The following is a 14521-nucleotide window of genomic DNA, read 5'->3' as shown; positions in this document are numbered from 1 at the left end:
GCTTGGCTCATAGGAGGTGCTGAATAAATGCTGATTGATTGATCCACCCAGCATTTATTGTGTGCCTACTATGTGCCAGATAGGAGGAAGTATAGCCTAGTAGAAACCATTCATTCATTCATTCATTCAATCTTCAGCCAGTCTTGCAGACTACATTTATTTATTTATTTATTTGTTTGGAGGGGGGAAGGCACAAAGAGTTGCTGATCTGTATCACGGAGGGATTTTCCTTGCAGGGAAGTCCCTAAACTGATGAAATCACAGTTTCAGAAGAAAAAATAATTTTTTAGAAAAACCTCACCCTTTTAGCCACTAAAGAAATAAATATAAAAGCAACACAGTCCCTGCCCTCGGGAAGCTTGAGTTCTTCTGAAGAAGGAAAGAGGGACAGAAGGATTTATTGACAGATAAGTACAATTACAAAATGATAGAGATGAAGGTTTACATCTGAGGAAACAAAGGAGAGGCCTTTTGAGGAAGGCAACCCTTAAGCTGAGCCCCTAGGGAAGGAAGTTAAGGAGTGAGCAGCCCAGACCCAGACTCCTCTCACCATAGACCCGGCTGCCAGACCTACCTTGGAGTTGAGAGCCCTGGATTTAAGAACTGTGGTTAGTCATACCCAGAGCCCTGGGATAGTGGGCCAAGAGAATGACGCTTTACCCTCAATTCACTGAGAGCCTGAGCTTACCCTTGTTATAGGTCTCAGTTTTCTCATCTGCAAAATGGTCATATCAGTGTCTGCCAGCCTTCCTCTAGGAATGGGCTGGTAACTAATCAGGTGTTCTCGCTCTTAACTGCTCTGGAAGCACATGCTATTTACATACCTAGATGCCACGTATCAAGGTCAACGTTTGCATGTCCCCACAGACTCGCAGAATGTTAGAACTGGAAGGGGCCTTAGAGACCACCTAGGCCAAGCTCCTTATTTCACAGATGAAGAGACTGAAGTTCAGAGAGGTAATGTATTTTGCTCAAACTGAAGTAGCCAGTGATTGGCCAACTGGGCAGGAAGCCCAGGTTCTAGAACCCACACAGTGCCTGAGCCCAGAATGCCCCGTTCTGAGGCGGCCTTGCTCTTTCCGCTACACTGTGCTTCCTCATTTTCGCCCTTCTCCTTCCTCCTCTGCTTCAGTCATCTGTTCATTCACTGGCCGCCTCCTCTGAGTGAGACACTGGGCTGTGGGGATCAAAGTGAGAGAAAGACCACAGGTGGGAAACACAGTCTTGGTCCTCAAACAGACGGCACCTAGGAGGGGAGATTAGATAGTTACATGATAGACTAATAGAATGATAGATGTAGAGAGATTGATAGATATGTGGATAGGTAGGTGTAAGTGTGTGAGAAAGAGAGAGAGAGAGAGAGAGAGAGAGAGAGAGAGAGAGAGAGAGAGAGAGAGAGAGAGAGAGAGAGAGAGAGAGATGGAGGGAGGGAGAGAGAGAAACAGAGAGAGGGAGAGAGAAGGAGAGAGAGAGAGACAGAGAGAGAGAGCACACACACGCATATTTAGTAAGTACTTTATTATATACTAAACATAGGAACTAAGTGCTAAGGGTAAGAATACAAAGTAAGACAGTACCTGCCCTCAAGGACCTTATATTCTAAGTGAGTAAGACAACAAACACACTAAGAGGAGTTGGAAAATGAGGGAAACTCGTAGAGAGCGGGAACTGTAGGTGTCCAGGAAGAGACAAGATTAGGCAAGCTTGGGGAAAAGAACTCTGGCTGGACTAGAAGCAACACATGTCTGGGGAGGAGAGGGACACTTGGTTTCTGGACAAGATAAGAAACATAAATAAATGAGCACTGGACCAGACAGGACATGAAGAGTCAGACCTTTGGCCCAAAGCATGGAAGGATCTCAGAGCAGAGAGATTGCTTCTCATCAACAGGAATAATGATAATAATAACAGGGTTATATAGCACTTTTTAATGTCTGCAAAGCATTTTACATTTATTATTTCATTTGATACTCACTATAAACCTGGAAAATAGGCTATTAACCTCATTTTACAGATGAGGAAACTGAGTCAGACAGAAATTAAAGTGACTTGCCCAAGGTCACACAGATAGCACGTAAGTGACTGAGGTAAGAGTTCAGGTCTTCTAGACTCCAAGTTCAGCACTCTATCTGACCCAATTATACAGTCTTGGACATTGTTTCCCAAACATGTGATAGAGCCCCAATACAAATGCTTTCTGTGTGGCAGCTTGTGGCTTTCAGGTGTCCTGCAGCCCAACATCAGTCCTTAAGATCATTCCTATTAGTGTGTGTGTATACATATATATATATATATATGTGTGTGTGTGTGTGTGTGTGTGTATATAATATATAAGTACTATTAAGAATACCATTTTCCAATTCAACAAATATTTATGCAACTCTTGCAACGTGAAAGCTCTGTGCAGGCTAGTGGGATCACAAAAATAAAAGCACCCTCCAGGAGGTGCCATTTTCCTCAGGGAGATCCAGCATGAGCACACCAAGATACAGGACAAGGTAGGCAGCCAAACGCCATCAATCACTGCACATTTATTAAGCACCCGCCATCGGAGGAGCCAGGCACTATCCAGGTGCTTGGAGATGGCATTGTTTGTCCTTCATTCTCCAAGAGGACCATGGCATCAGGAAGGTGATGTCATGACATGCAAGTGAACTGGATTACAGTGAGGCAGGCTGTGCAAGGGCACCAGCCTCACTGTCTCCTCCAGAGTCATCTGGGGCCGTGGTCAGATATAGGTCAGGATAACTGGAGATGGCCCAGGATGCAGTGGGAAACCTGGCCTTTTTAAACTAAAGTCTTTCCCAGGCTTGGAGTACAAAGACGAAAAATGGACTATGCTTGGCCTCAAGGAGCTTACATTTGAGGGAGAGAAATAGCATGGACACATATACATATATAAACTACATAAAAATTAATAATAATAGCATTTATATTTGGAGGCAGCTAATTGGCTCCGCAGATAAAGCTTTGGGCTTGTAATCAGGAATACCTGAGTTCAAATTCAGCCTCAGACACTCACTAGCTGTGTGACCCTGGGCAAGTCCCTTAACCTTTGTTTGTCTTTATCTACTGGAAAAGGAACTGGCAAGCCACTCTAGCATCTTTGCCAAAAAAACCCCATACAGGGTCACAAAGAGTCAGACACACCTGGACAAGAAAAAGAAGCATTTATATAGTGCCTACTGTTTGCCAGACACTGTGCAAAACATTTTACAAAAATTATTTCATTTGATCCTCACAATGCCCCTGGGAGGTAACTATTTTTATTATTATCCCCACACACAGTAATTTCAGAGCAAGGCCCTAGCACTGAAACAATTGAAAAAAGAGCTTATTTGCTCTAGGAATATTTACCAATAGAGTGAAGGTTTTCAGCCACTACTTCCCAAGACTGGCCAGCCATTCCTACACTAACAAGCTGGCATAGGGTAGGCACTAATAAACCTTGTTAAGTAAAATTGAATTTAATTGAATAGTACACCCTGATGAATAAGCCTGGGGCAAGCTTTATTGCTAGCAGGTACAAGTTACACTATTAAGTTTGAGACTGCCAATGGGATGTCCAAAAGGAGACATTCCCCAAAGCCCTTCCAATTCATATATGATAGCTGAATGTCAAAGACTGCTTCAACTAATTGAGGACTGACATTATCCTAAGCCTCCCAGTGATTTTCTTGCCAAGTGTTTAAAAATGATTTCTTGAAACATAGCTCTGAAAAAACAGGCCTTTAAAAAGCCAACTGTGTTTCAAATGGAGCTAGCCTTCAAACTCAAATCACTCTAGCTTTCATTGAAAGGCCAGCCATAGCCCCCAAGACCAAGCTTCTGGGTCATCACTTCGATTTTGATGGCTCAGAACGAGTATAAAATAAATAGCTATTGTTTTCTGTTCTGGCCAGAAACTTTGAGGACCTTCCCCTCCTAGATTAATATTTTCATGATGGTAAATTAGACCATCTTTTGTCTAAGTTCTTACCTACCCCTTAGTCATTGAATGTGTGTTGCCTCAGACAAACTGAGATCTGGGAAAGACCTTAATTTAGAATAGCCCTGCATCCTGGGCCATGGCCAATTGTCTTGACTTTTGTCTTGCCACTGAACTTTGATGACTCTGAAGGAGAGAGTGAGGCTGATGACTTTGCTTAGCTCTGCCTCACTTAAATCCAGTTCATACAAATCAAGACGTAAGCCTCATGATGTCATTGGTCCTCCCTCCCTTCCTCCCTCCCTCCCTCTCTCTCTCTCTCTCTCTCTCTCTCTCTCTCTCTCACACACACACACACACACACACACACACACACACACACACACACACACACACACACACACCTGGCCATATAACCGTATTCTAGTTACAGTTCAGGGTCGTCACCAATGGTTTCCAATTGAAGACATTACTTGGGCAGAAGGGGGATGGAGGCAGGGGCGGCATGGCTGGAGCTCAGCTTAAATGATAAAGATTTAGTGGTGTTAGTGGGCTTCAAACTCAATATGAGTGAACAATGCACCATGACAGCCAAAAGGGCTACATTAAGAGAGGAAAAGGGGTCCAGAATGAGGGAGGTAATCATGTGAATGTCCTCTGCACTGATCTGACCACTTCTGGAGTGCTGTGTTTAATTCTCAGCAGTAAAATTTAGGAAGGATATTGACAAAAATGGATCCTGTCCAGAAGAGGGCAGCCGGGGCAGTCAGGGGCCAGAGACTTAGTTGGATTAGTTGAAGCAGCTGAGGATTTTTAGCCTAGAAAAGATGTAAAGAAAAAATAATACCTGTCTTCTGATATTGGAAGGGCTGTCCTCTGGAAGTGAGGTCAGATTTGTTTTGTTTGGTGTTACAGAGAGGCTGATGTTGACTCAGAGTAAAAGAAAAACTTTCTACATGTTGGAGCTGTACAAAATGGAATGGGCTGGAGGTCATGGAAATCTTCAAGAAAGGGCTGGATACCCAATTAGTGGAATGTTGTAGAGGGGGGCCCTGCTCAGACATGAGTTTTACTAGGTGACCACTGAGGGCCTTTCCAAATAGGAGAGCCCATCAAACCACAGGATGGAGAATAGCATGTGTAGACCAGGCTCTAGATTGGCCTGGAGTGGCAGGGATGGGTAGCATGGTGGAGCTGGTAAAGGCTCTAATCAGGAGAGCACAAAACCAGTCAACAAATGGGAGGGACAACTTGAAAACAACTATGGACAAACGAGATATATACAGGATAAAAAAGTAGGAATCATAATACCTTATGGGTTTTGTAAGGGGTAGAATGAGCTTTTACAACAAGTAAAGCACTTTAAACACATTAAAGCATTGTAAAAAAAACACTCCCAATTATTGTTACCTCCCTCATGAGGATGTTGTGAGGAAAGCGCTTTTCCAACTGAAAAACAGTTGCAGTGATGATAGTAATTGTTGTTAGGTTCATGCATTGTGTATGTGAGTGTGTGTATACATATATAAATGATGTAGTAGATAGAGTGTCAGGCCTGGAGCCAGGAAGACTCATCTTCCTGAGTTCAAATCCAGTCTCAGACACTTATTAGCTGTGTGACCCTGGGTAAGTCACTTAAACCCATTTGCCTCAGTTTCCTCATCTGTAAAATGAGCTGGAGAAGGCAATGGCAAACCCATCCATCCAGTATCTCTGCCAAGAAAAACCCAGATTGGGTCACAGAGTTGAACATGACTGGAAAACAATACAACAACACATACATGTCTGCATATATATATGCATGTAAATGTACCAGGCATCCAGGCACACGGCGCATAAAGTGCTGGGCCTGGAATCAGGAAGGCCTAATTTTAAATGTGGACTCAGATATGTCCCGGCTGTGTGAGCTAGTTTCCTCAACTGAAACAGGAATCATCATAGCACCTTCCTCCCAGAGTTTTTGTGAGTATCAAATGAAATATTTGTAAAGCACTTAGCACAGTCCCTGGAACATAGTAGGTAATTAATAAATGCTTATTACCTCATTCTATATTTTATATATGTGTACACATACACATTTATGTGTGTATATATGACATATATATAGACATGTACATATGTATTTTCATCTTTGAGAAAATAATGAAAGTATTTGAAGTTTTTAAAAACGTTTCCCTCATGGCAATCAGTACAGCTTATTGTCTGTCCCCAGGTTAATCATTCACCTTTGTTTATCTTTATGGTTGAGCTGTTTTTCACTTTATTAAAAGATCAAACACTGGATAAGTCATACACATATATGTGTATATATGACACATACATATATATACATGTACATATATATTTTCATCTTTGAGAAAATAATGGAAGTATTTGAAGTTTTTAAAAACATGTTTCCCTCATAGCAATCAGCACAACTTATTATCTGTCCCCAGGTTAATCATTCACCTTTGTTTATCTTTATGGTTGAGCTGTTTTTCACTTTATTAAAAGATCAAACACTGGATAGGTCAGCCACGAAGCCTGGCTCTGGCCTGGTGAAGTGTGACTTTGGATCAGGCAAAGGGGCAGGACTTTGGATCAGAGGACTGCCAGCCTTTGAGCACTTTCCCTCTGTACCCGCCATTTACTTTTTTTTTTTAGCTTTTATTTAGCATTTTATTTTTCCCCAGTTACATGTAAAATCAATTTAATATTCATTTTTAAAACTTTGAGTTCCAAATGCCCTCCCTTCCATCACTTGCTTTACCTAAACTCAGGTAGCCAAAGCTCTGTCCTGGGCCCTCTTCTCTGTCTACACTTCATTCCTTTGACAATTTTATGGGCTCCCAGGGGTTTGATGACCACTCTCTATCCTTCTAATACTTTCTGCTTTCTGATGGGGTGTGAGAACTCCCTGCGGCAATGTCGATAACAGCGCCCCCTACCGGCTCATCCAGCGGGCCATGTTTAGAAGCACCTTGGGACAGCGGGAAGAACACCCACCCCCATGCTCCTACCTTTATGGCCCTCAGCATGGGGTCCAACCTCCCTGGGTCTGCCGGTCAGTCGCCAAGCATATATCAAGGACTTACTATATGCCCTGTTACATTAAATTTTATTTTTTCTAAATTACAATTAAAACCAATTTTTAATATTCTTTAAGAGTTCTAAATTCTCTCTCCCTCCCTCCTTGAGAAGGAAAGCAATTTGCTATCGATTATATACATGCAGTCATCTTAGTATATGTGCTAAGTGATTGGGAGTATAAAGAAAGTCCCTGCCCTCAAGGAGCTGACATTCTAAAGGGGGAGAGGACTTAACAGAGTGCTACATTAGACAAGCTACAAATGGGATAAATTAGAGATTGTGGCAGAGGGACTCTGTTTCCTCATCTGTAGAAGGGGGGGAGAGGTTATACTCAAGGAGCTCTGACCTTCCTTACAGGTCAGACCACGGAGAAGGTGCTAGAGGTCTTTCTTGCTCTCTCTTGAAATCATCACAGCAATAATAAGAACGATAACCATTCACATAGCACTTACGATGTGGCTGGCCCTGTATTAAGGGCTTTACAGTCATCTCAGCTGATCTTTACAACCCTAAGAGGAGGTGTTATTGTCCTGATTTCAATTGAGGAAACTGAGGCAAACAAGGGAGGTGACTTATGACCCACGGGCATACAACTAGTACAGTTCTGAGAGTAGATTGGAACTCCAGGCCCAGTGCTCCGTCTACTGTACCCCCTCCTTCCCAATTCTGGAAATACCAATGTAGCACTTTGGCATGGAGTGCCCATCAGTCATCCTTGTCCTTACAACCAGCCGATTTTCTTTTACATATATTTATATGATTATATATAATTTATAATATATAATTTATATATAATATACATATATATCATAATATCTTTTATTCCCTTTCTCCCTCATAATTTCATGCTTGTGACTATAAAGCAATATATAAATGTGGGTTTTCCCTATCGTTTCAGTCTATAGCTAACCTAACTGTAGACGGGTAATTATTACAAGACTGCTCGGCGCCAAGAGCTGTATTAATCATTGGGTTGACAAAGACAAATGGTCAAACAGAACTTAGCTCATTTCCAGGTTACGGGACTATAGGGCTATTGCTGTTTGTCCTCCATTTTTCAAAGATCGATGAAATCATTGGGTGACGCCTTGACTAGGGTATGGACTCCATTGCCCACCATAACTCCTAATGAACATCTATCTCTTAAGCATAGAAAAGTTAGGATCTCTCCCACTGGAACAAAGACTCAAGGCCACATGTGGCCCTTTAGGTCCTCAAGTGCGGCCCTTTGACTGAATCCAAACTTCACAGAACAAATCCTTTTATTAATTTTTTAATATAATTTTTATATAATTTATTTATTCCCTATTAGGGAGCCAGTGTTCCCTCACACTGCTGTCACTTCTAACACCACCCTCCAAAGGGAAAAGACAACAAGGTCCTTACTCAAAAGCTTGGGCAGAGACAGTATGGAACAGTGAGGGATCAGAAAGCCAGCTCTGAACCTAGGGAGATCTGGGTTCAAGTTCTGCTGCTGATGCAATAGCTGTAACTGGGGGTGAGAGGGGGCATCACTTAATGAATAGAGCCCTGGTCCTGGAAGACCTGAGTTCAAATCCAGCTTCCTCAGCAAGTGACTTAATTGGTGTTTGCCTCAGTCTCCTCATCTGTGTAATGGGGATAATAACTAGCAACCACCTCCCAGGGCTGTCGTGAGCATCAAACGAGACTTGTAAGGTGCTGAGCTCAGCGCTTGGCACATAGTAGGTGTTGGAGAGATGCTTAGTCCCTTTCCCCTGATGTGTATTGGTAAAGAGTGTTCTCTCACCTGGAATTTCCCCTCCCAGCAAAATATCAGGCCCGATCCCCAGCCCCTGTCTTAGCTATTTTCTTTATCGTTCATCTGGCAATGAATCATCTCCTGTGGGTCAGTTAATAAATATTTGTTAAGTTTATTATTTATTTATTATTATGAAGTCAGAAAAGATAGAAGGAGGAGAGTGAGCAGGGAGAGGGCTCCAGGACTGGGGGAGAGCCGGAGAGATGGAGCATCTCTTTCAAGGCCAGGGTCACTGGAGTGAAGAGTGCATGTGGGGGAGCAGGGTGCCAGGAGACTGGGAAGGTTGGAGGGGGCTGGGTTATAAAGAGCTTTAAACGCCAGACAAGATTTTGTACTGGATCCTGGAGGCCATGGGGAGCCAGTAGAGTTTATTGAGTAGGGAGTGTCATGGCCAGATCTGTGATTTAGGAAATTCACTTTAGTTGCTGAGTTGGGGGAGACTTGAGGCAGGCAGACCCACCGAGGGTATTGAGGTGATGAGGGCAGCACCCAGGTGGTGGTGATGTCAGAGGAGGGAAGGGGGTGTATTGGAGAGATGTCGCAAATGTGAAATCAATAGACCTTGACTGCAGATTAGATATGGGAGATGAGAGACAGTGAGGAGAATTCCCCGCCTTGAGACTCACTCTATTATTACTGTTCAGAAGAGTTACTAAGGCCTCCTCAAAGACCCTCAGCTTCTCCAAGGCAAAGGATTGTGTCTTCCTTGCAGTCCCCGGCCCTCCCACCCCACAGAGCCTAGCAGAACACTGGACCCCACCAAGGACCAGCACTAAATCAGAGAACATTTTTTACCAGGCCTTAGAAATTCCCCAGGGACCTACTAGAAATGTTTTCCAAAGGTCCTTCTTCAACACTGTAAGAAAGAGAAACAAACCTCCCCTCCCCTCCCCCTTTTTCGTCCTTCCTTCTGCTCCTCCCCGCCTTGGCTCTTAGTCCTAACCTCCTATGGACACCTCAGTGCACTGAGGCAGGAGTGGAGTGGACAGAGCTAGTTTGGACAGGGAAAGAGTGAACCCAGTGATCCCCAGGGGTCCTTCCTCTCCCCAGTGTTTCCTAACGCTCACCTCTTGGCTTTTGTTTCAGCCGCAGACTCATCGTGTTTGAAAGTAGGAAGCATAAAAAGTCAAGAGAGCCACAACCATGGGAGATCAAGTAAGTTTCATTGGTAATGGCAGCTTCATGCGGAAGGGGAATATCCTCAAATCCCCTTGATCTTACCCTCTAGCCTCACCGGAATTCAGATGTCTGAAGCTGGTCAAGTTAGGGTTGGTATAAGGAAAAACTCTGTAACCAGGAGAGCTCTCCCGAAGGGGCCTGGGCCGCCCTGGCAGACGAGAGCTGTTCAAGCACAGGCTGGATGACCTGGCTGAGTTGGACAAGATAGCCTCAGAGGTCCCTTCCAACACAGGCATTATGTGGATCAGTGAAAATCTGGTGGAAAGAGGCCTGGATTTGGAATCAGGAGGTAGTCGAGGTTTTGGCAGTGGTTTGCCTTGCCCAGCACCCTCAAGGTGCCCTGCTGCATCAAGCAGGTAGGCTTGGCATGGCAGTTGGCCAGCACTGGGTGGAGATGATGGGAAGCCACTTCAGATCTCTAGACCTCAGCTTCCTTATTTGAAAAAGTGAGGGGATTGGACTAGGTGGCCCCTAAGGTTCCTTCTAGATCTAAATCCATGGTCTTGAGATAAGTGACCACACAATTGTGTGACCACAGCCACACAATTGGTTAAAAGCAAAGTCAGCATGCCATCCAAGCCATCTATCTTCAAATCCAACCCATGCTCTTTAAGTTCTGATGCTGGTTCCTTAAAGTCGTGCTGGTTACAGAGAACGCTGAAGGTCAGCTCAGCTCTTTGTAAAGGGAGAGTTCCAAATCAAATTTAAAAGCATATTCCTCCCCTTTCTCCAGTATGACTACACGCGTCATTGGCACACATATGTGATCCAGGAATTGTATGAAAAGAAAAGTTGGGCTGGTATCATGGTGAGAGATGAAATGCCAACAGAGCACACCACCATCAGTCCCTCAGCAAGCATTTCTAAGGCACTCACTATATGCCAGGCCCTAGGCTAAGCCTAAGATGCAAAGAAAGGCAAAGAGAAAACAGGCAAATAACTACAAACCTACAACCGCATAGAATGTAAATGGAAAGTAATCTCAGAAGGAAGGCACTGCTAGTGATAAGGGCCAGAAAAGGCCTTCCTTAGAGTGGTAGGGTTAGAGCAGAGCCTTGAAGGAAGCTGGGAAAGCCCAGAGGCAGGATGCAGAGGGAGAGCATTCTAGGGTCACATTAGAGGAGTAAGCGTCAGCACTTCTGCATCACAGAATATGGGCGGTGGGGGACAGTGAGGTGTTAGGGAGGTAAGGAGGGGCCAGCTTCTGAAGGTCTTGAAATGACAAACAGAAAAGAAGCCATTGGAGTTTACTGAGTCAGGGGAGTGACATGGTCAGACCTGGGCTTTGGGAAAATCATTTTGGCAGCTCATTGGAGGGAGAGATTAGAAAGAGTCAGGAGACATCAAGGAAGGCCTCTAGCGTTGGGTGGCAAATTTATAGGAAGCCATAGTATGGTGCAGGATAGGAAGGGGTGAATGGGCTCTGGATGGGCCCCTTGGGAGGGAACTCCACATCCACAAGCTTACCTATCCCCTGGAGTATTTATTGAAGATCTAACTTTTTTGCCTTTCCCCTCTCCCAAAGGCCTCCAGAGTTCTCACCTGTGGGAATTTGTGAGAGACCTCCTCCTGTCTCCTGAGGAGAATTGTGGCATTTTGGAATGGGAGGATCGGGAACAGGGTATTTTTCGGGTGGTGAAATCAGAAGCCCTGGCCAAGATGTGGGGACAAAGGAAGAAAAATGATCGCATGACCTATGAAAAGCTGAGCAGAGCCCTGAGGTAAGTTAATATCCTGCCCCATCGCTTGCCTCTGGGCATGTTACATAAGCTGGGAATGACTGTTTTCCTGGCATTTTCACTCAAGAATGGAAAGGTCATGAGACCCAGCTTCTGGCTCTCTTGGCTTGTAAAAGATCTTCCTGGCTTCTCATCCTTGGGAGCCTTTAGGGAAGGGATCTTCCAACAGAGACTAACTTGCAAACACACAAATAAAAACACACACATTTATGACTCAGTCGGCAGTTCAATTACATACGGATCTGGGAAAGTTTTCTGTGTAAGCCAAGTGCAGGGTAAGAAAACATTGATGAAATCTAAATAAAGCTAACCTATCAGAGAGCACCTGACCTTGGGAATGTTACCAGACAGGTAATGAGCTGGGTTTTTTCCCCTCTGGTGTGACTCTCTCCCCAGTTACCCTTCTGTTTTTTTTTTTCAGATACTACTACAAAACAGGAATTTTGGAAAGGGTGGACAGAAGGTTAGTGTACAAATTTGGGAAAAATGCACACGGTTGGCAAGAAGACAAACTATGACCGACTTCATTCATCCATCACACTTCATGGATTTTCTCTCCTTTAAAAAAAATCATCTTGTGACATACATCTGAAAGTCTCCCCCCCCCCAATACATTCTGGTGAAATTTCTCCATATCAGTTTCCATCTGGACGGACAGGTTACTGACTGTTTTGAGTTACAGCCACTAGGCTATTTGAAATCTAATTTGAAGGGGAGGGATGATTTGGGAGGAGTATAAATTTATTTTACAAGAGTTGACTCCTGTGGCTCAATCAAGCATCATTTTTAATTCATTAAGACTTAAGGAAAACAAAGACAACTGGAATCTCTGACTCAAAGCCCCACCTTAGGGTGGGGGTAGCCAGGGTTTTTACCCAGGATGCTGAGATTTCAAGGGGGCTAAAAAGTGCCAACCTCGCCACCCTGAAGAGTTGGTCATACCCCAGGTGGGCTCCTCCCCATTCAGCCTCAATAGTGGCCTCATCCTAAACGTTTACACCTGGGCATCCACCCCATTCCCCTGCCTTCCTCATCAGCCCCATCTCCTTAGCAATGGCCAGTCTTTTAGCAGTGTCCACTCCTTCCCTCCTGGCAGCTGTACCCTGAGGGAGCTCTTTCCTCCACCCCACCGCATTATAAAAATTCCTAGTTAGATCTCACTGGTCACTTACTTACTGCTCCTCTTCTGGAAGTTTTGACTGGTAGCTCCCAGGCAGATCCCAAAGAACCAAGTACTAGTCTAGATCAGTAACAATGAACAACAGGTGAGAGTAATTTAAATTTCCAATGACTGAAGTTAGTTGGGCAGTGATCTAAATCGGCACGACTTGATGATGGAAAGACAAGTCAGAAGACCTGACAACTTTTTATCTGTGAGGCATCAGCCATGTCGTGCTGCTCCAAGCCTCAGTTTCCTCATCTGTAAAATGTGGATTATCAGACCTTGCCTGCCTACCTCACAGGGTTGTTGTGAGGACCCCATTCGTTTGTGCAGATGAAATACTTTGTCACCTCAAAGTGCTATCTGAACATCAACTATTATTATCATAGCGGGTAATTTTCTTATTTGAAAAATAAATTTTACAAAAATTCAGTTCTAGCCATGAATCCAGGACACAAACTAAATTCAGCATAGATGGTCAGTAGGGTTCTCAATCATCTTTCCAGTCACTGAGTAAACTTTTAAGCATCTTTCTAAACATATTAGATCTTTACTGTTTGTTTTATTAATATTTGTTGCTGAGATTTCCCCTTCTCCTCCCCAATTTTGACTAGGAGTAGAACTAGGGTATGCAAGGGGTTAATGAACTGAAGAACACTTCTTTCCCTTTCTCCCCCCTACCAAAAATCACTGCTGTTCCTACGACAATCAGACTGGGAGATCTCAAGTGCCGAAAGGGAAAATTCTCTTTTGGATGTTATTGCGGCACAAACATCGAAGTTTGACATAACTGGAAAAGTCCCATCAATCAACAGGCAAAGGGTGAACCAGTTTTATTCCTTTTTAACTACCGGATTCAACTCCCTCCTCCACCATCTCAAAAGTCAAGATTGCCATATCAAAAACAGTGAAAGTGAAGGAATACTATCTCAATAAACTTCAGTGAGGTCGAATCTACACTGACAGCTTCTTACTCATCATCGGTGACCCACAACTCTGTGGTTTCTACTATGTCTTCTGGTTACCGAGCGGAAGGAGGGAGGCATCTCAGAGCCATGATGAATGTTGAAAACCAGTGGTCAAAAGGTTAACCTCAAAAACTAATATGTTTAAAAGAAAAATGTGAATAACTGTAAAATAATCTATTTTTGGATTCATGTGTTTTTTTCTCCAGGTGGATACAGTTTGTAAACAATGTGAATAAAATATTTAATGTGAAAAAACGTTTCTGTGAGTTACTCTCAAAAGTAATACGCTAAAATCATGATGGGTTTTGATAACTTTTCGAGGACTATGGGTTAATATAGTTGTTTTGTGTTTAAATACTGAATTTAACAGTTGTTAGGGATTTTTCTTCTTTTTCTTTTATCCCAATCTGAGATTTCATCAATGTTCAGAGGACCAAATGAAGAACTTCCTCTATCTGATCCTAACTCAGAGTCCTAGAGAATTAAAGATGTCATAGGGATCATGAAATGAGAGGAAAATGGCATCCGAAGTTTTTGTCCTGGCCATCTTTACATTTTTTTCATATTAAGGAATATGCTCAGTCCTATGGAATGAATGGGTGAGTCACTGGGTCATGGCAGGTTTTGGAAGGATACCAAAGAGTCAGATCTAGCTAATCCAACCTACTCCTAAACCATAATCCCTCTATAACACTT

General features: G+C 43.5%; 1 protein-coding gene across 3 annotated transcripts in view; it reads left to right on the top strand.

Moving 5' to 3' along the window:
• Positions 1-14080, top strand: part of ELF5 (E74 like ETS transcription factor 5) — a 71728-nt gene extending 57648 nt beyond the window's left edge. For 2 of the 3 annotated variants that reach the window (XM_069091393.1, XM_069091395.1), the window contains 4 exons: positions 868-957; positions 9864-9932; positions 11482-11677; positions 12117-14080. In XM_069091393.1, coding sequence (XP_068947494.1) covers positions 868-957; positions 9864-9932; positions 11482-11677; positions 12117-12213 — 452 coding nt within the window. In that variant the 3' untranslated portion in view covers positions 12214-14080. The remainder of the gene's footprint in view (positions 1-867; positions 958-9863; positions 9933-11481; positions 11678-12116) is intronic. The other variant, XM_069091394.1, reaches the window with a different exon arrangement.
• The last annotated feature ends 441 nt before the right edge of the window (positions 14081-14521 follow it).

The sequence above is a fragment of the Petaurus breviceps genome, unplaced genomic scaffold (genome assembly GCF_028583685.1).
Source record: "Petaurus breviceps papuanus isolate PSGF00001 unplaced genomic scaffold, PetGlider_PUasm1.0 188, whole genome shotgun sequence".
Lineage (NCBI taxonomy): Eukaryota > Metazoa > Chordata > Mammalia > Diprotodontia > Petauridae > Petaurus > Petaurus breviceps.
Note: the sequence above shows the minus strand (reverse complement) of the source record. Positions and strands in the feature narration are given on the sequence as shown.